Below are 26,148 nucleotides of genomic sequence, written 5' to 3'. Positions count from 1 at the left end.
ATTTTAATGCTTGTATTACAGCCACCTACATATATACTCTTATTCCAATCTGACTAGATTGCACGGTAGCACACCTCATAGAGTGTTGGACTGTAGACTAGAAGGACCACGGTCAGGGATGGACTGGGAAGAGAAATCGGCCCGGGTTTTTACATTGCAACTGGCGCAACTGTTGAGCGGGGGGTGGTGTTGGTGTTTTTTGTCCTTTTCTGCATATCGAGGTGCCGTTTTGTGGTCTGTTCTGCATAACACGGAGGCTCATTTTAGCTTATCGCGGCCCATTCGTCACGTTTCACGGTCGACCCACCGTCCCACTCGGTTTACCCGATGGCCACCCCTGATCTGCCCCAAAGTGCGTCAGCCCACCGGGAAAATGCCGGTATGCCAGATTACCAGTCCAGACCTGACCACAGTTCAAAACCAGACAAGAACTCCAGCTGACATCTGACACTACAGAGACATAGAAGTGATGCAAACTGATGTGGCTGCTTCAGAAAATGTGCTTCTCATTTCGTTTCTGCATTTTAAAACCTTGGTTAAGGTTAGGTGTTGGTTAAAGGGAAGGATGTCTATTTTGTTAAATCTCATTTCTCTTTTCGGACACTACAGTTTAAGTTTAGGGTAAAGTTTTAGGTTAGGGAGGTATGTTTTATTAAAACCATCTAAAATTCACATTAAAAAACCTCATCTGATTACAACCTCATTTCGCTCGGATTTGGCGCTCCCTGCTGGACATTTTCCATGAAAAGTGCAGCCAAATGTGTTAAAGAGCACGTAATTTCAGTTTTGCAAATACATTGAGAACAGTTTTGAGAACATGCTGAAGTTAGTTTATATTGAAATCTCTGACTTTTTTTGGCAGACTTTGGTATCTTGGCAAATCTGAGTACTGTTTGTGACATTGTTGAGATCTCTTTTTGAAACTCTAGAGGAGACAGAATATTCTGAAAAGCGAGTCAGAAAAAAGTATTAAGACATTAATATTAAAAATATCTCATTTGTAATTTTTCTTTCCTGTAGGTTATTCCAGTGTGCTGCACATTACCCTCTCCCTATATCCCTTAAAGGGGTCATATAATGGTACATGCACTTTTTCAAGTTGATTGTACTGAAATGTGTGTTGGCTGTGCCTGTACACAACCATCCTATTATGATAAAAATCCATCCAGTGTTTTTGTTTTAATCTCCTTATATATTTTCCCCTGCCTCAAATCGAGCCGTTTGACCGTGTGACGTCACACGGTCGGACGCCCCTCCCAGGATTGTTGATTGACAGCAGTGTTTCAACACAGACCCGCCCTCGCTCGTGAGCGAGCTGTCAATCATAGTCCATCATCATTGTTGATACACTGGAGCAGAATGGCGCCTAAGCGATTGTGGTGTTCTGTTCTTCGGTGTAATAACGAACACAGCAGTCATTTTGATGTTCCTAATTCTGAACCGCTGAAGACGCAGTGGCTGAGTTTTGTTTACGATGGGAATATTCCCCACGAGCAACGTCAATGCGTTCATGTTTGCGCGAATCATTTTTCACCAGACTGCTTTATAAACGAGGGTCAGTATAAAGCTGGTTTTGCTAAGAAGCTGCTGCTGAAAAAAGATTCGGTACCAACTATTTATATTCCCTCTGCACTTCCAGAAGAAGTAAGTGTAACGTTTTATTAACCTTTATATTAATCTTTGCAAATCGCTTGCACGCTTCACAATGAATGTGGCTAATGTTTACACTCAGGGTACATTACGGCATGTTTTCCATAACGTTACAACGTTCTCAATATAATTCATAATCCCACGTTTATAATGAACAACGCGTTATGGTTGTGTTATTAAAAACTGTGTACCGAGGGGCGGGTGACCAAAGCTCATTATCATTTAAAGTCATGCTCTGAAACGGCGTGCTGAAAACATAGCAGTTTTTGAACAGGTATATTACAAAGTTTTCATTTAGACCCTAAAGATTCATATTAACTTGTACAAAAATGGCATTATATGACCCCTTTAATGTTACATTTTCTCCCTTTTCTCTCTTTCTCTTCTCTTTTTTTCCTAATCAGCAATGTGAGACGGCCCCTATATGGCACACACACACTAGCATGTGCTGAGCTAATGCCACTCTTGAGGGATTTGTCAGGTCTGGCAGTTCTCCACTGTGTCGGCTTTCACGTGGTGTATCAACTGCACTGTCACCATGGAGATTCAGTATTTTTCTGCGCTGTCATCCAGAGATGTGCATCTGTACCAGAGCTTGCATTTCTCTACTTCACACATGCAGCCATGCATTCCTCTAGGATCTCTCTCTATCACTGTATTGGGCTGGATTGATGAGCCAGAAAATTAAACCCAGTGCTCATGTATTTCAAACCCAGAGTAAATGTAAAGCACCACTGAGGAGAGCATCACATGGTCGTGCATTGCATCTGCATCCAATTAAAGCTTTACATGAAGATAAACCCCAAAACCCCCAGCATCACTGTCATGACCATTCAGCCAATCACAAATGACCTTAACTGCCTCCTTAAAATACATTTAGTAGCTATTTTGAAATAAACAAAATCAAATGCCAGAAGAACAGCTTTTGGTCAGAGCTGTGGTGATGCAGTTATTGCCCAGGCTCCTGATACTGAGTCTAATTATTTTAATATGTTCCTTAAATCACTTATAATATTATTAAAGTTTTTTGCACAAAAAAAAGTTATATATTTGTAAAACATTATCATTTTCCACCCTCATTCTGAACCTCTGTCGGAAACACCAAAACTGGAGGCGCTGATTCTCCTTTAAGACATGACAGTAAATGCCCACTGTTTTGATTGGCTCTCTCCTTGCCATCTCACTGCTCACTGCTACTGAGCAGGGCTACGGGTGATTAAAGGTAAAGTAAGTGTTAATAGGCTCATTTGAGATGAGCTAGTTCTGCAGAACCGATCACCAGTAATCACCAGCAGGAGAAGGGCAGTTAGAAATCTGATGTGATTTCATGATGACATATGTCAAAAAATGTCCTGCTAGAGCAAGGTGGCCCCAGTTGTAGCAGGCAGGCGGCGCAGTTGCTTTTTCCGAGCAGTGTGATCTGCAAGCATGATGGAAAATGACTGGCTGACGACACTTAATGCTCATTGGCTTAAACAATTGTGATGTTTTGTTTTTTATCTCTTATATCATGTTTTATGTGTATAGATTCCCAACACTCTGACAGTGCAGTCTCTGTATGGGATTTGTGATTGTTATTATATTTATGAAATATCTATAATGTCTTTATTAAACTAAAAATGGTTGGAAAGACATGTTTTATGGGGGGAATTAAATAACAGGTACATTGAGTGTCTTGTTCTTCATATTTATTTTCATTTAAAAGCATCAGCTTTTAAAATTACATCCACTTTATTAACAACAAAGCATATGAACATGAATCAGACAATATCTGCCTTTGATGTCTTAGTGACCGATCTACTATGAGAAGTGAGAACACTCCGACTTGAGAGCACGTATTTCACTCCTCCCCTTATTGCTCCCACCTACTCTGGTCTACTTGAAAGGCGAGGCAATTGGCTTCACAAACGAGCCTAATGTCTACCACAGTGTGACATCAATATGAGGATGAGAACTTGTCATTTTGGCAGCTTGGTTTCAACTGATGCTCTTTTTGCAGTGAGAAGTTTTGAGTTCTGAAACTTACAGTATGTTTTTGTAGTACAATGACCATATATGTCAAAAGATCAAGGAAAAAAAAGGCAGCAAGCGCAAATCTAGCTGTGCAGAGGTGCAGCTGCAAAGGCAACAAACCACACAAACAGGCTGTAGACAGCTCTCAAGATGAAGATTAAAAACTATTTCAATCAACTGACAGCCATAATATTTTACTAATCATATACCCTAACCCCATCCCCAACATAATCGTCAGTGGAGTAAAAATGGAATCGTAGAGAGAAAATGCAATCATGATTGCTTATGTGATTGCAATTACAGTACTTCCTGGTTTCCATGGGACCCGAAAGAGATTTCAGGTTACTGGAACTTTCTGTATAAACATGTCGATTTCCCATGTGATCATGTTGCCTGGACATTTTTTTTTATTTAACCAGAAATTTAATGTATCAGAAAAGCTATGTAGTAATGATAATAAAGATAAATCTGACATACTGTGTTTCACAAACTCTCGTTGACATTTTGAGCAAACAAGAAGACATAACAAATCCCAAGAAATAGAGGGAGACCAAGGACATTTTTGCTCCTCCTCAAAATATTCCAGGTTAAGCAATACTTTTTGTGTGTGCAGCTATGAATTAACAGTGACAAGTAGAAACCTGAATAGAACACAGTGCTCTAAATCTAAATTGCCATTTTGTAATACATAACTACTCTTTAATCTTAAAAGCTTCACAAACTGAGCCAACCACAGTGATGCTGAATGGAGAACCTTTTCATTTTTTTTATATATTTGTATATTGTCAGTAAGTCTTATGTAAATTCAAGTGCACCAATACTGTGAAGCATTTGATCAAGTAGATTCAATAAGTCCATTTTGCCAAAATAGGCTTTGTTTGCAGAGTACAAAAAACGAAAATACACAAAACCTTCAAACACCCAGTCTGTAGTCTATGTTCGTGTTTTTCGAACAGCCTGTAACTATCTGAGCAGCACTACAGTCCTGAAAGACACTTCCTGTCCTTAAGATTGTGTATCAATTGAACTGATCCAAACAGTGAAACCTTACTACAGTCAGGTTTTCAGTGAATGAAACTTGCCATTTTGGATCTAGCAGTGTTGAATAGACTTCTATTGCTCATGTGGGTGGTGGCTGTGTTTCCTTCTGGTTTGCACTCAGAGAAAAGGTGAAGGAGAGGGAATGAGAAAGAACTTTTTAATATCACAGCTCTCAGGCTGATATGATATTACTTTTGTCTATCTCTCTTCCCTCCTTATACCAGAACTCTCCTCAGTCTTCATACGAAAGGACTTATCCATGGGAGAGGCCTTACCCATCCAAACAGTGTATAGAATTCATTTTATCTTATTGAATTTGTCTCATCAAGTAATTTTGTATGTTCTGATTAGAAAGAGGCATGAAACAAACATGAAAGTGACTTTCAGTGCTACATGAACTTCAGTTAATGCCAGGGGTGTAAAGTAACAAATTACAAATACTCACATTACTGTAATTAACTACTTTTCCCAAGAATTGTACTTTTTTAAATAGTTTAAAATATTATACTTTAACTTTTTCTTGAGAACATTTTAAGTGCTGTAACTGTACTTTTAATGCACTATTTTCCCACCATCTGTGTTCCCTACTTCCCTGTCTTGATTTTATTTTTATCTATCAACGTGATTGGCTATGGAGAGTCTCGTGACCCCCATCCAATCAAATAACTTGAACGACAGCCACAGATCTGTTGCCAACTGTGGAGGATGTGGAGAATGCCTCAAGCACAGTTTACAGCTGAACATCTCCGCTGCACCTGGAAGGGATTTTCACTGTGAAAAAGGCCAATTGCATGATTGTGTCATGTGAGTTTAAACTGCTCAAGCCAGATATCAGCATTAATCCTGCCTCTAATTTGAAGAAACATATCAAAGTAAATTTCATATTTCTGCTTACTGGATTCTGTGTGTCTATAACGTAGCCTGTAAATTAACTATCTATCACTGAGACTATTGGGCTGCTGTGAGAGATTAATGCAATGTTATCAATAGGACTGGGCAATAAAATGATCTAGATGTTTATCGGAAAAAGAGAGATGTCCTCGATCAAAATTTTGAGTAGTTTTCTATATTTAGCCTATGTTATACCTCTAGAACAGGGGTGTTCATTACATCAATTGTGATAGCAAGAGTACGACTGTTTGGTTGATCTAGATGAAATATAAAAGATGTACTTTTTATTTCCTGACATCTGTCGTGCGTGTTGTTTGATTGACAGGTGGCTAATGTTTGTGCGCTAATGCGGTTAATGCAATTCCGCCAATGCCCGTCTTGATGAGGATTTGATGTAAACACAGTCGTTTATGTCTAAAGTGAAGGAAACGAGAAAACCACACATTACTTTTGGATAAATAACTTGAGTAGCTTTACAAGTATTAACGTAATAGAATAAAACAGTGACATTTTTAATAATATATATATTTTTTTTATATTGTTCATTTTTTTATAATACCCCTGATGTAGAGAGTGTGTTAATTGGTATAATAAATTACCAGGAAAGTAGAGATGATAAAATAATGTATAATTATGCTTAGCCTTTATAAAGATCCACATTTGCAGAGTAATACTTCAGCAGAACATTCCACCAGTCACAAACTTTAGAAAATTGTGCATCGTGCATAGCAATGAGACCACAACTATTTCTTGGCTTCAAAGATACGAGAACTAAATCAATGTGGAACATAGTATCTCAAAAGGAGGACAATGTGGCCCCCCATGTGCTTCTTAAAGAAATAATTCACACAAAAATGAAAATTCTTTATCATTTACTCACCCTCATGCCATCTGTCTACAACTTTCTTTCTTCAGAACACAAATTAAGATTTTTAGAAGAATATTTCAGCTCTGTAGGTCCATCCAATGTAAGTGAAGCAGCAAAAAAGTAATACATACAACTCCAGTGGTTTAATCCATGACTTCAGAATTTATATGACAGGTGTGGGTGAGAAGGAGATCAATATTTATGTCCATTTTTGCTAGAAATTTTTCTTTCTGCACAGTAGGTGGCGGTATATATATATATATATATATATATATATATATATATATATATGAAGATTGTAATCACCAAAAACACAAGAAGAACAATGTGGAATTTAAAGTGGAGATTGACTGAGCAGGGAGGATAATTAACAGCAAAAAAGGAATTCAATCTTGATCTGTTTCTCACCACATCTATCATATCGCTTCTGAAGACATGGATTAAACCACTGGAGGCACATGGATTAGGCTACGTTTATGCTGATTTATGGAGCTTTAATATTTTACACTTTCATTGTATGGACCAAAAGAGCTGAGATATTCTTCTAAAAATCTTAATTTGTGTTCTGCAGCAGAAAGTCATACACATCTGGGATGGCATGAGGGTGAGTAAATGATGAAAGAATTTTCATTTTTGGGTGAATTATTCCTTTTTAAGCATGATGTAGCCCCTGTTCCAAACAACTTTTCCCATGCCAGCATCACCTCCTCTATTGTGCAGGACATGATGTGCCAAGTGATACTGCTTACTTAGCATTTTTTTGCATTCCTTGCATTGTTTGAACATGTTTTATGCACAACAATAACGCTCTGTCTGCATTAAGGGAAATTTAGACCCTACACATAAACTGATTCGAATGTAATAGTTTCATACATTACAATTTAAAATTGTGATCAGTGTATTGAAAATAACTTTTTCATCTTTTCATTTCTGTTATCATGTCTCCCTTTTATTTTTTGGAATCAGATTAATGTAGTGTTTATCATAGATAAATGATGTATTTTAAAAGTTGGCATACAGTGTTCATTATAATGGGGCATAGGATTTGCAACTCGGAACTCAATACTCACTACTCATGATTACTTTTGAATGAGCTACTCTTTTACTCTTACTTGAGTCGTTTTTAGGACAGCTACTTTTACTCTACTCATACTACAAATTTTGGGAAGTAACAGTGCTTCTACTTGAGAGTGATTTCTCAGTACTCTTTCCACCCCTGGTTAATGTAGAGAGACATTATAAGGGGAAACAATTAACAAAATTTTTGCACATAAAGCAAAATGTATATGCCTACATCTAACTTCTAATCCAAGAAAAAAAAGATTATCTTATAAGAATCCAATTAGGATCATTTAGGATTGGTTCCAAATTATGTTAGAATCCTGTACATTTTAGGATTTTTTTGACCAGGGATTTTAATGAATAGTTCACCATTCACTTTGAAAGCATCCTTTTTCGTAAAATAAAAGTGAATGCTGACTTAAAGTTATAATTCACCCAAAAATTAAAGTTCCCTCATCATTTACTCATCCTAATGCCATCCCAGATGTGTATGACTTACTTCTAAAGAACACAAACAAAGAGTTGTAGAAGAACATCTCTCCTTTGTAGGTCCATACAATGCAAGTGAATGGTGACCAGAAATTTGAAGGACAAAAAAGCAGATAAAAGTAATAAATATGACTACAGTGGTTAAATCCATGTCTTCAAAAGCATTATATTAAGTGTGGGTAAGAAGCAGATTAATATTTAAGCCCTTTTTTACTATAAATCTGTTTAGTTTCATGTTCATATCTGAAAGTGAAAGTGTAGATTTATAGAAAAAATTACTTAAATATTGATCTGTTTCTCCCCCACACCTATCAAATAATTTGTGAAGATATGGATTTAACCACTGGAGTCTTATGGATTACATTTATGCTGCTTTTATCTGCTTTTTGGACCATCAAGATTTCTGGCCACCATTCACTTGCATTGTATGGAGAGAGAGAGAGAGAGAGAGAGAGAGAGAGAGAGAGAGAGAGAGAGAGAGAGAGAGAGAGAGAGAGAGAGAGATTGATTGATTGATTGATTGAGATTTTAAGAAGAATATATATAAAAATCTTTGTGTTCTGCCAAAGAAGGAAAGTCATACACATCTGGGATGGCGTGAGGGTTAATAAATAATGATAGAATTTTTGTTTTGGGGTGTACTATCCCTTTTAACAGATTTTTGTATTCCACACAGGAAAGAAAGTAATTCTGGTTTGGAACAACATGAGGGTGAGAAAATAAATCAATGAAATTACAGAATTGTAATTTTTTTCTGGGGAACTATCCATTCAAGGAATTGATTTAGGGCATTTGGCAAAGTTTCCTATCTGTAACTGTACTTTCTATATAATATAATGTCATAGAAAATGTCTTGCATTATTGTAGGAATTACATCAGCACAACTCAAACAAGAATGGCTTAAATTTCATTCAGTTTTTTTAAGTTTAGCCAATAAGATTGTGATGAGATATAAAATAACTGTTCTAAGTTATCAGATATCAATTTTATTCAGCACAGGGCCACCGCTGTAAGTGGAAGTGCACATCAGCAAAGATTAAAATCAATAAACTTCAAACTCAAGAGGCTGTGAGTGAAACCCAAGTGTGCTGCCTCACTCGTTCTTCCAGTGTGAGCTGATTCTGAACGCGTCAATGATGCTCAAAAATGTTGTCTAGGAAGACAACTCACTCGGTTTTGAGATTCAACCTGAGGACCTAGAAACATTAATAAATCTTACTGTTAGTTTTCGGGCTCCCTCTGCGCTCGCTGGTGGAAGGAAGATCCGCGAACTGAACCCGGTGACCGGGCATCTTCACCTCTCCAGACCGCTCAACTCTTCCCGATAAATCCGCAAAACTTTCGCTTATTTCGCTCTTCCGTCAAACGAAGAACACTTGGAGCTCTTCTTCGGTATATGCGCTTTGGTTGTATGACCAAAGGACACAAACTTCCTTTATGAGAGAGGAGAGTGGGAGCGAGGGATAGACAGAGGGAGGGAGAGAAAGCGAGGGGGTTTTATGTCCAAAAGTAAATAAATATATAAGAAGGGAACTTAAAAGTCCACATGACTGCAGAATTACGTCATTGCAATTTAAATCATATTGTTTTGTAGGAGAAATGTTGGACTATTTTGAATCCTGCGTATTCAAAATAATATGTTAATCATGGGTTTTCATGAAAATAATTCTTCGACTATAATCCCACACTTAAACACATGATGTAGAATTTCACTATAGCCTATAGCACATGATTTGACCTTGGCCAGTGACATTACCTTCAGGACAACAGTTTTCAAATGTCCATTGTTGCCTTGGTCGACGTATTAGCTTTAAAACAATATTGTTAATTTGTTAGGCTGATTGAAAACTACATCGAAGCATTCACTTACAATATAATAGCATCATGAACACACACTTTCTCTTTCTCTCTCACTAACACACATGCACTGTCATGTGTCGTAGACTCGAGGAGGTTCATCTGTGCGTCTTGTCGCATTATCCATACGATGCACTATGTTGGCATTCGCTAAAAGAGCTGCATAATTCTGAAGCACTATACCCAAGTCTTTCACTGTACTCAACCATATCTCAGACTTATGCTGACATCTAGTGGCTAACACTGGAGCAACCACAAACGCATTCTCTGATGACAAGAACTTATTTCAAAAGGCCATCTTGGGGATAAAAGCCTGAAATGAACAGTTCACCCCGAAAATATAAAATCTCTCATCATTTACTCACACTCATGCCATTTCATATATATATATATATATATATATATATATATATATATATATATATATATATATATATATATATATATATAATCAATCAGTCTCTTAGCACAATTATTATTTCAAGCTTGATTACACTTCCTAGTGCTTAACACATGAGGAAGTGCAATCTAGTTTGAAATCATGATCGTCAAAAATTTTGATTGCCAAGATTTATAATGTAAAATGATTTACATTTTGGTCTGTTCTCAACCAAAACAGGCTGGATCGCTTCAAATGTCATGGATTTAACCGCTGGAGTCTTATGGATTACTTTTAAGCTGCCTTTATATGCTTTTTGGAACTTCAAAGTTCTGATAACCATTCACATGCATTGTATGGATCTGCAGAGCTAAGATATAAATCTTTGTGTTCAGAAGAAGAAAGAAAGTCATACACATCTGGGATGGCATGATGGTGAGTAAATGATGAGAAGATTTGTATTTTGGGGGATAAAATCCCTTGAACTTTTTCCATCCAATGCCCCTATTACTAACCCCTGATCTGTTTCATTACTGAGACACTACACATGCTGTGCAAGAAGAATTACTCATTTGTTCTGATTATCTGTTTATATTACACAGACACTAATGTTATCCCAATCTAAATTGGAAAACCTATTTTATCCACCACAATAAACAAATAGAATACTGCATGAATAAAAGTAAATACAATGATTAGTTATATATGATAACAATCAAAATTATACATTGACTTTATGAAAATGGATGATTTCACAATAGGATTTTTTACTTTGAGGTTGTACAGTCTGCAGTGGGAAATTTAGTGTAAATATGTCTATAGATGTATAGATGAACACTCCAGGCTATATGGCTAAGACTTAGATGTATATACAGTATATTTTACTTAATGTATAAATATAAGACAAACTGCAGTTATCATTGGCAGAGATCAGGTGGAATATTAGTGAATTTATTTCAGAAATATATTAAATATGAATCCGTTGTATGGATAGTAAAGGTTCCTGTTTCCCATTTCTGACGATATTGCAACATTCAGAAAAATGTAACCAATTAAATAGTTTTAAAGAATCTAAGAAATGACGTAGAAGTAGCATATACCGATGTTTTTTTTTTCAATGCAACTTAATACAGAGATCATCCTCTGCTAAACATATTTATTCGAAATCTTACTTAAATAACTCAACGCAAACTGCAGTTATTGTACTTTGCAGAAAGGTTTGGCCCTGACCAGCATTTTGTGAAGTGCACATCACATAAGGCATCATTAGGATGTTATCTGTTATTTTATTTTTATATAGTGCCTGTGCTGTTGTACTTTGCCATTAGGTCATATGAGCAGCTGTGCATCGTCATCTGTTTGTAATACCAGATTTTGCTGCTCCATTTACAAAAGTGAAGAGTGATCCTGTTCAAGGAAAAAACGTTAAAGACTGCTGTTCCCCCCTTATAGCGGAACTACTTTAAATAGTGTTAACCACACTGAGCTCAGTCTTCAGAATAGTCTATGAGAACATCATTAATGAACGCTCTTAAATACACTCCCAAATGACATTGATAATTTTCTCCTCTCATTCTTATACGTTTATGTAACTTTTTCACCATATGGGTGCACGTCTGTGAAGATCAACACTTGTATAGCCATGTTTTGTGAATAAAAATCTTCTTGAACACTTGTACAGGTGTTACAACCAGATGTCCAATATTCTTGTTGTTCTTTATGCATTAGCACTGAGCATTCTAGTGCATTTACAGTTGTTAAGGACTAATAGGAAAACTTCAATTTACATATCCTTTTCCATACTTAATTTTTTTTGCGAGACCTGATGATGTAAATAAACATTAAACATGTTCAAATTGCTTCAAAATGTTTATTCCAAAATACATATTTTGCTAAATAGATTTTAGGCACTTGAAAATGAGAAATTCATCATTTAATACAACACAACAGTCAAGTTTAAAGACAGCAGGAGGTGGGGGACACAAATAATGACAAGAGCATTTGTGGTAACATGGTAATGTTTGTTTAAGTGCTAAACATTCCATTTTAGTAAAGACAGAGTCCAGCACAACAGATTGCATAATAAATCAGAACACTGTACAGAAAGAAAATTACCAGAATTAAGATGACGTCGACACACATGCGATCAAAGCTTAAAAGAAAGAACAAAAAAAACATTCGCTCAGACCCACACAATCCTTATTTGTTTACACATCACACCACAAATCATCCTGTGCACTGCACTTCAACAGATAAAATAAACACACACAAGGATAGAAATGTAATAAATTAAGGCAAGTTTTCATCACACAAGGAATAAAAGTGCAATCTGTTTGGAAACGTCAGAGTGAGATACAGAACTCCCAGATATCTTCTCCAATCTCAGTGCAGGCCATTCTGCTCAATGTACATTTTGGATAGGGATGCCGCCATGGACTTGGCCAACTCCTCATCTCTTTTGCGCTGTACCTGGGTGTGACGGCACCAGGCGTCATACTCTGGGTTGGGCTGACTGCTGTCCAGCAGCACATCATAATGACCATTACTGAGCCAGCTCAACCATACTGATGGTTTAGACAAGTCCTCTTCTCCCAAATAGTGCACCATGGTTGATACAGTTGGGCTTTCCACACTACCCCCAGTGGTTAAGTAGATATTCACTTTCAGCATTTGACTCATGGCCAAAAGCTCCGGATAGCCAGCCCATGCACCATCCTGTGCTGCATTGATCAGAAACTCCCCAATATCTCCTTCGATGATGGGGTTGAACTCATCCAGGTGGTCAGCAATGTGATGCATGGTTTGCTCTCTCAGCTCTTTGTGCATTGACTGGCTCCCATAAGCAGCCTTGGAAACAGCCCGGTACAGGCAGTTCCCATCTGGGATGATGTGAAAGCGGTATTTCTGCCTATTGTGCAGGTATTTATTCTGTTTATCAACTTCGGCCAGGTAACGGGTCACCTTGTTGTCACTGTCCCTTATGTTGGTTGTTGCAGTAGGCTCCTGAAGGATACACAGCTCAAAGACTGGCTCCTCTGTAGGTTCGCTGTCATTTTCGTCAATTTCTGGCCTTTTCTGGTGAAGTTGATCTTTGAGGGGAAAAAACCTTCAGATGAGTCAGATTCAAAAGTTCTGGGGTTTGTGAAATCCTTTTGTACACAAGGCTCAACTCTCCTCTCACGAACTCTATAATTGTCTTGGTCAAAAAACGTATGGCAGTTTATAGATTTTTTCTCACTTATTTCATCATCGCTTCTTGTGCAATCTAAATCCAAGCTGGAATGGTCATCTCCATTGACTGCGTAAGAAACTGGGCGGTAGTGTGTTTCCAGATGTCTACGGTTCGTCCGTGGCTCCTTCACGATGTTAATTGGCACTGATCTCTCCACACCATCAGGTCGTGTGATGATAATCTCGGCAGTAGATGTATAGAAAACCGGCCTCATCGAGGTGGCCTCATAACATGTAAGAGCAGGCATCTTCGCGCCGGTCTGTTCCCCCCGAAGCAAATATTCCGTCTGCGCTTCTGTGGCGCTTCCGTTAACGTTGTTACGGTCCGCTTCCAACGAACTCGAGCTTGTCGCTGTTGAGTTATTGGCGACACTAGTGACAGTTACCGAAACTTTTCGAGAGGAACCGGGGTAGTGTGTTAACGCGCTGCTGTACAAGTGCATTTTCAACGTCCTCCCTTTATACAATACGCCTTGTGCTTCGTTGTTACCGAACGATGACAACACAGTCTAAAAATACACTTTGTCATCAATAGCATTGAATGTGCAGAGCGCGTTTCCATGGATCCTCCTCGTTCCCCGCCGCCACAGAGGGTCCAGCCCCAGTTAATTGCGTCAGCCCCAAAGCAACCCTATTTTTAGAGGGAGCAATGGTAACCGGACCCCTAGCTCTCTGAATCCCGGTCCGAGGAAACGACCAGCAGCTCGCGGGAATGCGAGAGATGTGATGTGTCACTTGGGCTCTCGGTGTTTCTCTCGCTTCTGTCCGTGTTTACGCTACAGAGCGCGTCAGGGCGGCGTCGCTAGATTGGAATGCGTAAAGCTTGCCAAGAGGCCGCGGGTTCCCACAAAGCTCTGCAAACCTAACTGCCTCTCAACAGCGAGGAAGTCCCGCCTCACACGAAACTTTATTGGTCCTACTTTATAAAGAATTGGCTGTAAATTGCCTTAAGCATATGAGAGACTTTATTGGAACTGTATAGTCAGACCAAAACTACAATCCAAGAGGTATCTTTCATCTCTTTTTTCCCCATTTAAAGCTCGCAACTTCCTTTCAATGACTGTTGACAAAATGCTGCACCAACTAGGCTAATCCACAAAGTGGATAAAGTTTCTAAATATTATGACTCATGACCTCATCCCTCATGACATCATATTCTGCAAAGAGAGTCTTCACCCCTTTAACTGAACCTGTTGTGTGAGTTTGGCCATGTGGATTTGAGTTTGTCATTAATGGTTCATGCGTCAGTGACAAAAGGTTGTCTGAGGTGATAAAATGATGAATCTAGTTTAAAACACATGCGTCAAGTTCGTAGAAATGTAATATTTGTGTCCAATTGGGACTTTATACATTTTGAGGAATGAAAAAAAAAACATTTATAGCATTTTATATAATTTATATATATATATATATATATATATATATATATATATATATATATATATATGTGTGTGTGTGTGTGTGTGTGTGTGTATTTGTAAAATATATGATGTGGTGTAACCATCAATTAAAAGGTTAACATACCTCATTGTACCATGAATACATTCATTAATTAAAAAAAAGGTATAAAAAAAACTATGGTTTACAAAAATATCATGAATTGTTAAGTCAAGGTTTCTTAGGGCATATGACCTGAAAATATGTCTTTTCCTAAAAATTTCTAAATATATATATATACATTTTGTTAAACCTCAGACAGGTTTACAGGGTCTCTCTGTTGTTTTATTCCTTTTTGTGTTCATCTATCTATCTACCTATCTATTTACAGATGATTACAGAGGAAGCGATGTCACTGGACAGATCATGTTTAAATCCAAGGTCAGCTCAATCCAAAGGGGTTTAAATAGCTTTCACATAAGTGTCACGCATAGTTCTGCTGCATTCTGTTTCACTGTGGTGACATATGTCTCCATAAACTAAACTGGAAGTTGATATCTCCCTTTATGCTTGTGTTACTGAAAGGAAAATATGTCCTGCTAGCAGGGTTGGGAGTAACGGAATACATGTAACAGGATTACGTATTTAAAATACAAATATATGTAACTGTATTCCACTACAGATTCCATTTAAATAATTGGTATTTAGAATACAGTTACATTCAAAAGTCTTTTGATTACTGAAGAGATTACTTTGCATTTTTTTGTCATTTGTTTCATTTAATATTTTGTCCTTTCAGATAGAAAACATTTATACATATTAATGATGTGATCCAAAGTGCATTTGAACAGCGGTGAAACACTTTCTTATGATGTGTTGCATTCAAACGAGCAGACAGAGAAGTACGTTTGTAGTAAGTTTGGAGCAGAAGAAACAGAAATAAACCTTGATAATCATCAGCTTTATGCTAAAATAAAATGCTATTTCTTTCCAATTTACACGCATATGTTACCAGACATGATCATATTTTTCTATGAAGAAAATTCACGTTGGATCAAAATTTCTTTTTTCTAGTAAGACTTTTTGGGAAAAAATCATATCCTTGACAATAATTCATGTAAAAAATATGAATAAATCATTAAAACAAGATCAGTTTGATTTATCTTGTTTGAGAAACAACACTGCATAATATATATATTTTTTTTCAGAGAATGTATTTTTAACATGTGTATTTTGTCTTACTGTACTGACAGAATTTATCAATGCAAACAACTGATTTATATTGTATCCACGGCGCCATCTTTTTATCTGTCAAACGCATGAGAGCTTCATTAGCTCTGTACCACAAGGTGTCAGCCTCATACTTCAAAGACGATTTTTTAGTACCCGTTTGCCCCCTACGCAAATCAACACCAGGGGGAGCAACTGGTCCCAATTATCGGATAACAAAAACATCTATTTCACTGCTATAATACAAATCTGACACAATCCCAAGTGCGCTGTCTCACGGTTTATGAGAAATCGCGAATCATCACATCATCCCACTTTCAGTCAGTCAGCCTAACGACATTTCCTCACCAAGTTTTAATTACATTTCTATGACACGGACGGCACATTCTGCGATGTTAACATTTGTTTTGTTTTAATTAACAATTGTTGTATATATTAACAATTGTTTGCGAGTATCTTATACAATCATAATTTTTAAAAAATCACCTATGTTCTTATCAATAGATAGACTTCAGGCCAACCAGACGTGTGACGCACGCCAGCCGTTGACAAGTCAACAACCTGACCTATATCTACCAACTCCAAACAGCATCCAAAAAGGCGGTAAGCAACTCCATGTGCCTCGGTGTTTTGACAAGTAGATCAAGCTTGCTTCTGAAGGTTTGCCTGTACACTGTATCATTATATCTCTGCGTAATAAACAACTAACATTTTAGCCCTATTTAATGCAGAAATAGGCTACAAACCGTCCTGGTGAGCCAAACTGGAATTGCAAAAGATAAATGTAGGGCTCCATACGTAAGAGAGATAATCAGCGTTAAGGATTCTGAGACTGCTGTGATTTGAATTAGGGACGCGTCACCAGGACAGCTGAAGAAACAAGCGATTCTTGCTTTACAACCAAAGCCCCATCATATAATCCCAACGGTCAACTGCGTATCACGTATCACGCAGCGCTGCGCCAACAGGAAGCATCACGCACAGGATACAAATGGAGCTGTGGTGCTCTCGTTTGCACTAGCATCATCATGGACATCTGTCACCTGAAATAAACGCCTCATTGCACCTGATAACACATTTTAAGATTACTGCAACAGTTACACGGTCTTGCAAACACGTTCACATCGTTTTTAGACGCCTTGTCAATAAAATAAAAAAGAACGACAACTTTTAAAAACGCGTCTAGAGACATCTGCGTTCCGTTATATTTATTGCGTTGCAATCTTTTTTTTTTAGAGCATAAACGAATTCGGTCTGAACGGCCCCTATCACCAAAACATCATACTCAATGAATATATATATGAATAACTGGTTTCGAGTACAGCGCCAAACATAAGTATGCTGATGTAAGCAGTCCCAAATATATCCCTGCCATGTGTCTGCCTCTTGGTAATGTTAACCTACATTCATAATAAACCAGCTTCCTGTATCTCTGCCGCAGTCATTAAAGGGAAACGTGCAGGAACTAAATTCAATTAAGCGAGACAAACGCGTCTTCATAAACACATCCCGCGAACTAGATAGTTCTCTACACATGTTAAAGATTCGTGTCGATTTGTCAAAAGCCAGTTTCTGTCTCTTTTTGTCCGTTTTATGTGGGTCTGATGTCAGATTTTTCCCTCTTGCCCTCAGAGGGGGAGGATCTAACCGCGTTGAGTCACGCAGCTGTCAAAGATAGCTGTCACCCAGTTTCCACATCAAACACACACACACTGAATGAGAGCCGCACAGCCTGTCCCAGGTACCCCGACAATGTGTTGCGTCTCCGACAAATGAAAAACACGCTCCGCGGTTATTCTTCGACAAAAGAAATACCAGCGATACTTCGCAACAATCTGGAATAATACATTTCTGTGATTGAAGCGAGGAGGAACCGACGCTTTGGAAATAAATTCGTCCTCGTTGCTAACGTGAAAAGGGGAATTTTGACGGACATGAAGACCAAAAAGGGTATGTATCACCTCAATATGTACGATAGTGCTGAAATATGTTAAACTTGTATTGGTGTAGTGTCAGATTGTAACGTCTGGATGAAACTTGTCAATGATGGTTAAAAGAAAAGCCTCTTTCTCCTTGTCTGGCATTGCCTGCTATTGTTTTCCGCTGCAGACAAAACAGCCTTTTCTCACCATGTGCTGGCGGGCTGTCACATCGAGCCGTTTCGCTTAATTAACAGGCTTCTTTTTTTAAATTCACAACAACAACAACAAAAACGTTCTGTAATTTTGTACTAACATGCTAAAAGTTAGGCTAGTCGTGTTTATTTTAGATTTTGAGATGTTGTTGTTCCATGAATGGAACTCATTAGACCCCCCACAAGTTAAAATAGTTTCAAATGTAACTATTTTCAGGTTTACTGAGCATGTATATGGGGATAGTTTTATAACTGGAGTATTAAATACCTTCATGTAACAGTTGAACTCCCTGGTTTGGGAAAATGTCCAGTCTTTCCTAGTTTCTCTCAACACTAACTCTGAAGTTTTGTTGGGAATGTGAGGGGGGAACTTTCCAAGTGCATTCTTTTTTTAAACTTACTGCTGCTTTGTAACTTACGTAACGGGTGCTCGCCAGAACACTGTGCCGCGTTCTAAAATGTGCAACAATGTAACATTAATTCCTGACCTGCTTTTGTGAAGTTTGTGTATTTCGCGCCGCTTCCTCGAGGCGACGCTTTCACATTCTCTCCGACCTCGTGTTTCACACAGCACACAATAGAGCCCTAGCTATTCCCTACTCTCAAGTCAATATTTCTCACATACCATGACTTTTAATAGTGCCGAGTAGAGTGTCAACCCTTTATATTTCAATTGACGCGATTTTACGTGTTTTAATCCGAGGAAAAGTCGAGAGAAAAAAACAGAGTTTGAAATGTCCTCCAACCGACATTCTTTTGTTTGGTCTTGAGATTTGCAACAGGTTCCCCTCCCCCTCATGTAGGCCGACGCAAAATTACTCCTCTTCACAATTTGAATCATTTTCTCGTGTAACTTCATATATAGACGTTTGTGTGATTTCATCCGTTTCGTTCTGTGTGTGAAGTGAACTGTCCCCTGTGGTTGGTTCGCACACACTCGAGCAGAAGTTGGGGAAAGTTTAGTTTCACATAGCGTGGCTATGAGAAGTCTCCAACAATTTGAATTTAATTTTGTGGTGTGGGAAAACTAAATGGTATCATTGGTAATCGAACATTCTTACGATGCAAAAGACAGAAGTGTTAGGATACAGTTGATCAAGTCATATGCAATAAATATTACAGAAACCTTCCAAAGTGGGAAAAATACATATTTACATAAGTACATTTTCAAAACAAACTCTTTTATATATATATAGAATAGTTGTTTTAGTATGTAAATGTGTATACAGTATATACAGTACTCATAAGGGCATGTTAAAACATTGACACAGTTTAGAGTCTTTGTGACGCCTACAGTCCAATCATGAATCACATGGCTTTGCTTGACAGCAGGGATGTGACACATCAGCTGCCACACACACACACACATAATTATGCATGCATACAAACGACCACTCTGTTGTGTAGAATTTGGCAGTTTGGAGGGAGACAGTGTGTGTGAGAGAGAGAGAGAGCAGGGGGAGGAAGGGGTTTAGGGTCCTCAGCAGGGGATGGAGGGGGGTTGATGTTTGACTGGGGTGTCTTTTGTCCTCCTTCACACGCATGGGCACTTGATTCCCTGCTAACTTGTTCCCTAAAACATGTTTATTCACTGTTACAAGCAAATTTCTCATACACCAACCCAACCTTGTACCTTTTTTAATTTTCCCGGCCTACTTTGTATTGCTAAAAAAATGTGCACACTAAACACTTTATACTTCATGGTTTTAAGTTGCAATGTTTATCTTGTGTGACTACAGGTGTGCTGGCGGTGTCTGGCAGTGAGACAGAAGATGAAGACAGTTTGGACGTGCCTCTGGACCTCTCGTCAAACGGAGGAGTGTCTGGGAAGAGGAAGAGGAGAGGAAACTTGCCCAAAGAGTCAGTACAGATACTACGGGACTGGCTCTACCAACACCGCTACAATGCTTATCCATCAGAGCAGGAAAAGGCCTTGCTCTCCAAGCAGACCCATCTCTCCACACTACAGGTACTGAACAGTTGAAATAGATAGATAGATAGATAGGTGTGCATTAGCAGTACAAAAACGTACCATATATAATACAATAAATACAGTTACATTTGAAATGTATAGGTATATCTGTTTACACTATACAATCTAAAAGTCTACTCCATAAACATGATACACAATATAAACTGTATGCATTACAATAAATAGACAAAATTAGAAGAGTAAAACCAAATGGGAAACATAATATGCAAAGTGTGCACCAATATATTTTTTGGACGTGTTATATTTTACAAAGGAACTTCCAAAATAGAAGCTCGGGAGGAGCTGGTTTATCTTGACCTTCCAATCGTATACCAAGTATATATTAGCGGCTGCTTCCCTCACACTTTTTCTGGCATCCCTCTACCTCCCCATCTCCATTTTTAGATTTTAGAATGCCTATACCAATTATTTCAAAATTGTCTTTCTATTTCTTGCTTTAGTTAGATTGTCCAGGATGGGGATCTCAGAGCTCAATCCCAGTCCTGGGCTCGAACTCCATCTGTATGGACGGCACACAAAATAAGTTTACCTTAATGCACTCCAGGACTATAAGAACCAGTGAACTCATGAATTAATGTGTAATATGTACCTGTATAATTTCACCCAGAACATTCATAAGGCCAGCACCTGAAGGAATTAAAGGAATAGTTCACAAAAATTGTGCACAACCTCATGTTGTTCCACATCCGCATGACTTTCTTTTCTGCGTGGAAGATAAAAGAAGATGACATTCTCTGTCACCGTTAGCTTACATAAAGAGACCAACATTCTACAAAATTTTAATTTAGGAGTGAATCCAAATGAAAAGTGATCTCTTTAAATGTTAAAATATAATTCAAAGATGACCACTGCTACTTGTTTCAATGTCCAAAAAATTTTTTTTTTTTATAAGTTATACCTCGGAGAAGGTCTGATAGCCAGTCGTGAGAAACTGTTTCAGTCAAGAATGCAGAGGGGAATTTTTCAGTTTTCTACTTTGTTGATCAGTAATCTGTTTATATGCTTCACAGGAGAGCAGTTAGCTATCATCAATGTCACTGACGTGTGAAGGAAACCGAATGGCTCAATGTCATAACTAGCAGAGAGCCAGAAAATATGTGGCAGAGAATGAAAGAGTCAGCTCTTTTTTGCTAGCACGACTTTGTTTAAGATCAGACGTTCTGTTCCTGCTGGGTTTTAGCGTCATATAAACAACACTTCCTGTGAATGCAGTCAATGGAGAGAATTCCTGTGATCAGATGAGTGAATAACAGTTTTGAGTCATCTCAGAGAGAGACACAGGGAGAGAGAGAGACTTGCACAGACACTGAGCCAGGAATTTCCCCTGCGCTCAGCCAGCTGTCTCACTAACAATAGGGAGACACAATGCACACACATTAACATAGTGAAGACTACCAGGCTCAGGCAGACCATTTGATACACAATACAGACCCATTACCCAGAGAGCCATTGTGGATTCTGAAGTGACTCACTGTTAGACAATACTGGAACATTACCATACTAAGGATCTTGAAAACGGCTCCCTATAGATACTTGCAAAGAAAGAAAAGTTTGAACTATTTAAGTTGTTTCATTATGACATAGTAACATGATAGAAGTGTGTCTATGGGTAAAATAGGTCAACATCAGAATATATTTTTAAAGGGATAGTTGTTTCAAACCCGTATGTCTGTCTTTTCTCCATGGAACACAAAATAAGTCTGGTAGTGTGTTGGTGTGTTGGTAGTGTGTTCATTGCATACTTTTTTCACCATACAATGGTGATTGAGGCTATCATACTGGTTTGGATCAACAGGAGTGTTGTATTGTATTGAGTGTTTAAATATTACCTGCTGAAAGTCTTAATATATAGAAAAAATATAGATGTATGGAAATCTTGTGGTTTAGAAATGTTCATAAATTAATAAAAAGGATTTTAAGGTCCGAAAGCACAGAGCAACAAAGAAAATCAAATCAAAGTTGATTTTAGATTTGTTTGCCTGTGTCTTTAATTTGAATGTAAATCATCAGATTGCTTTTGTGTGAGGTCTACTTTGACTAATAAAAGCCATTCAAATTCAATTGTTGATATAGACTAAAGGTGTTAACAGTCGGCTATTAACATGGTGCAGTAATTGGTGTTTTTTGTGAGATGCACACTGAAGTCAAGCATTTACACGTGTTTCAATGTCTGTATTTTTTTTCTTTGTGTTATTTAAATGTTTTAAATAGCCCAAAATTTGAGATTTTCATTAGAGTAAGCTCTCAGACCCCTTCAAGTAAGAACTAGCAGAGCTGTGAAAGATACAAAGCTATTAGCATGATTAAAGTCTAAAGCCCTTAGGCCCAACAAAGAGAGCAAACTGAGGGATAAAGGTGAACTGTCCCAGAGAGAAATCCTCACCACCAAGAGCTTCCTGGTTGGAACCGAGACATTTTAAGTGCCTGCTCAGCCTTTTAAAAGAGGAAAATCACAAATAGAATCTGTCAGAATGCTGTCACATGTTAACTCATGTTGCCACATGAATTCCCATTTTAAAATTAAGCAAGTCAGCTTAAAGAAGCAAAAGGCATAAACAAAATACATGTGGTTTAAAGGAACACAGGCTTTTAACTTTCAGAAAAATAGCATGTGGTAAAAGTTAGAACTTAGAAGTGATAGAATTTAAGTTTATTTTCCCCATAAAAAAATGTAACATGTTGTTGCTGAAAAAAAGCTTTATATTAAAATTGTTTTTCTGTCTGAATTTTTCTTCTTTGTCTTATTTAAATGTTTTTTAATTAAAAAAATATTTAGCTGATTTAAACAAATATTTTACCAATATTTTACAATTAAGATATATTTTGCATAAAGAAAATAAATCCTACATTCAGGGCTATAAAGATTTTTGCCCTTTTATATATATATATATATATATATATATATATATATATATATATATATATTATTAATAATTTTTATATATATATATATATATAATATTATTTATTTATTTTTAAATCTTTGAAAATGTGAGGCATTACCACTAACATTATATATAAATGCTTAATATTGTTTTTTTTTTTCACATTGAAATAATGAGAATTAGGGGTAAAATTCATGTAACTGTCATGAATATAATGTCACAATGTAAAAAAATATACTGCATAATTTCAGATTTTTTGATTTTGGAGTAAAATAGGACCAGGACATTTTCTTTTGTAAGTTTAGGAGCATTGTGATTTATCATATTTTTTGGTCTCCTCTCCACAGGTGTGTAACTGGTTTATAAATGCTCGGCGACGACTACTTCCTGAGATGCTCCGGAAAGACGGCAAAGACCCCAACCAGTTCACAATCTCCCGACGTGGGAGTAAGGGTGGCGAAATGCTAAGCGACAACTCCCAGTCCCCCAAACATGGCCTGCTTGCTAATGGAGAAGACCGCAGCATCTATGAGCCTGGCTCACCTCACCCAACCAGCAATACCCCCATCTCTAATGGTTACCCCAAAAAGGCCCTGTCTCCCAAATCACCCCCCTCACCTGGAACTGTCTTACCCAGACCCTCTGTCATCTGCCACACCACCATCTCCGCAACCACGCAAGGAATCGTCACGACAACCCAAGTGCCGGGTCTGGGCGTCGAGGGAGCTACAGAGCTGCCTGTCACGGAGGCAGTCGCCCTTTTTGGGTGTCACGGGAGCATTGGGGTGAGCGGAGAGGGGAACGTCAGCCCTCAGAGCGGCCTGTTCAACACCCCACCGCCCACCCCACCCGACCTCACCCAGGACTTCAGTGGTTTCCAGTTGCTGGTTGATGTGGCGCTGAAGAGAGCTGCAGAAATGGAGCTGCAGGCAAAACAGCTCCTCGCCTGAAGACAGGCAGAGGACAGAATAGATGGATGAAAGAGCTTCATCTATGTTTCTTTCTAGCTCCCCTATCTCTTGCCCCCCTAAAACTCCAAACTCCACAGTGAGTTAAAAAAAACTTGACTGAGCAACAGAAAGCAAACAAGCATGGCCTGATTATTTCTATTTTTGGTAAATGTAAATCAAATTGATGAGGATTCCTTTATGTAAAGCATTTCAAGGTGCCTTGGCAGTCACTTCTTTTTTTATATTCCATTTATATGTAAATACATATGTATCTTTTTGTTTTGTACACGGGACCAAAACCAAACACAGTAAAACAACTTCCTGTCTTTCCCTTACTGGAGAAGACAAGTGCTTCTCCTCATTCCTCATGAGTCTTTCTTTCTCGTTTTCAGAGATTTAGCTCTATGATTGTCGATTTCGCCTAATTTTTTAGAAATCACGTATTTTTTATTCTGCCTCATTCTTTTTTGCACAAAATGGCAGGTCATCTCAGTATCTTATCAACTCTAGCTTACGATCCAACAGACTTTAATCACTACTGCACCGGGTCATTCTGTGTCTCAAGATGTTCAGTTGTTGTTTTGTTTTTGTTGTAAAGTTTCAAATGCTGTCTTTAGTATGTTTGTTTTTTTTCCTAACATTTCTATTGATGGATATTCAGATGTAGCAGAACTATAGACTGAGATTTCCTCTGAATACTAAGTGTAGAAACGGCCAGTGAATGTGCCCACATGCTTCCCAACCCTACCCCTTCACACACTCACACACTCACACTCAAATACACAACACACTTTGGACAAGTGAGCTGGAAGAATGAACACTACATGAATTGTATTAAAGTCTATTTTCTGTTTTGGTTTATCAAGTTGAGACCACTTTCAGAGGATAAATGGAAAGAATGGTTTTAAGTCACCAAATATATTCATTTAAAGGTTTAGGGACCTTAGAACAGTGCATTTACAGTAGCCAATGTGACATGATGCCCAATTATGTGACTTCTCCTTACTGTGCAATGTATGTGGCAAATAGGGGTCACATGGTGTTTAAATAAAGTTTTGTTTTCTACAAAAAAAGAGCCTCCCTCTTTTTACTTCCACGACTGATTTTATTTTTGATTAATTATGTTTACATCTACAACATTTACAGATCAAGGTCCATGTTCTGGTTAAGCTTTTATTCCAAACAGGACATTTATATAGTTGCTATTTTATGATGCTGCTTTTTATTAATTTTGGACAATTATTAAATCTCATTTATTCTCATTCATGTCCTATGAATAACACATTAAGTGAACAAATATTGGCCATGTTGGGTAAATTAATTACAAATCCACAACAATTTACTAATTATTTATAATAATAATAAAAAAAAAATCAGATTCCTTTATTGGGAAAGTAATCACATTACTAATTACTTCTAAGCTACTTTCTAAACACTTCCTCTCAACAAATTCAAAATAATGTTAATATTTCTTCCTTCTTTATTGTTACACACAAGTCATACACTCAGATCTTCACCTTTCTCCTTCATAATGACTGGTTACGGGGCCATAATTCATGAATTCTACATAAATAATATATTAGAAATAAGCAGATCCCTATTGCGTACTTAAAATAATTAAATTAATTTAAAGTCAGTAACTGTAATCTGATTATGATAATTTTTGACTAAAAAGTCATTAGATTACAGTAAGTAATTAATTTGTAATTGGATTACACCCAACACTGGCCATTACTTTTCCTTAAATGTTTGTAAACTGTTAGTAAAAAAAATTGACTTTTCACAATTGTTTGTAAGTGTAATCTAATAGACGCACAGATAATGTTCCGTTCTGGTGGATATACCAAAAATGTTTACATGACACAATTCTGATTATGCCATTTGTTTTTTATTTAGTAAGTGTTTACTTGATGCTTACATAACCAGAATATTACCAGATTCTTATTAACTTTTGAATATTTGTGTGCATTTTCTAATTAATACCCATATTGTGAATAAGCCTTTATTCAGACTTTTTTTTTTTACATGCCCCAAAGCTATTGGTAATCCAGAATATGGACCTTAATCAGAAAGTGATGATGCTTGATGCATATATACA

General features: G+C 37.5%; 3 protein-coding genes across 4 annotated transcripts in view; 1 reads left to right on the top strand and 2 right to left on the bottom strand.

The window, feature by feature from the left end:
• LOC127634072 (sickle tail protein homolog) overlaps nt 1-9,900 on the bottom strand; it is a 167,422-nt gene extending 157,522 nt beyond the window's left edge. The window contains exons 1-2 of one of the 2 annotated variants that reach the window (XM_052113489.1): nt 9,885-9,900; nt 9,234-9,447 (exon numbers count right to left, since the gene is read on the bottom strand). In XM_052113489.1, coding sequence (XP_051969449.1) covers nt 9,234-9,306 — 73 coding nt within the window. In that variant the 5' untranslated portion in view covers nt 9,307-9,447; nt 9,885-9,900. Of the gene's footprint in view, nt 1-9,233; nt 9,452-9,884 lie in introns of those variants that run through there. The other variant, XM_052113490.1, reaches the window with a different exon arrangement.
• Nucleotides 9,901-12,113: 2,213 nt separating this feature from the next.
• LOC127634493 (OTU domain-containing protein 1-like) lies at nt 12,114-14,281 on the bottom strand. The gene is made up of 2 exons (XM_052114079.1): nt 13,357-14,281; nt 12,114-13,315 (listed from the first exon to the last, which is right to left on the bottom strand). The coding sequence occupies exons 1-2, from the start codon at nt 13,922-13,924 to the stop codon at nt 12,633-12,635; spliced, it is 1,251 nt and encodes a 416-aa protein (XP_051970039.1). The 5' UTR covers nt 13,925-14,281; the 3' UTR covers nt 12,114-12,632.
• A 3,486-nt stretch (nt 14,282-17,767) lies between these two features.
• On the top strand, nt 17,768-25,110 carry LOC127634448 (homeobox protein AKR-like). Its single transcript, XM_052114022.1, has 3 exons — nt 17,768-18,038; nt 19,962-20,191; nt 23,448-25,110. The coding sequence occupies exons 1-3, from the start codon at nt 18,023-18,025 to the stop codon at nt 24,048-24,050; spliced, it is 849 nt and encodes a 282-aa protein (XP_051969982.1). The 5' UTR covers nt 17,768-18,022; the 3' UTR covers nt 24,051-25,110.
• The last annotated feature ends 1,038 nt before the right edge of the window (nt 25,111-26,148 follow it).

The sequence above is a fragment of the Xyrauchen texanus genome, chromosome 41 (genome assembly GCF_025860055.1).
Source record: "Xyrauchen texanus isolate HMW12.3.18 chromosome 41, RBS_HiC_50CHRs, whole genome shotgun sequence".
Lineage (NCBI taxonomy): Eukaryota > Metazoa > Chordata > Actinopteri > Cypriniformes > Catostomidae > Xyrauchen > Xyrauchen texanus.
This window is presented reverse-complemented; position numbering and strand designations above follow the sequence as displayed.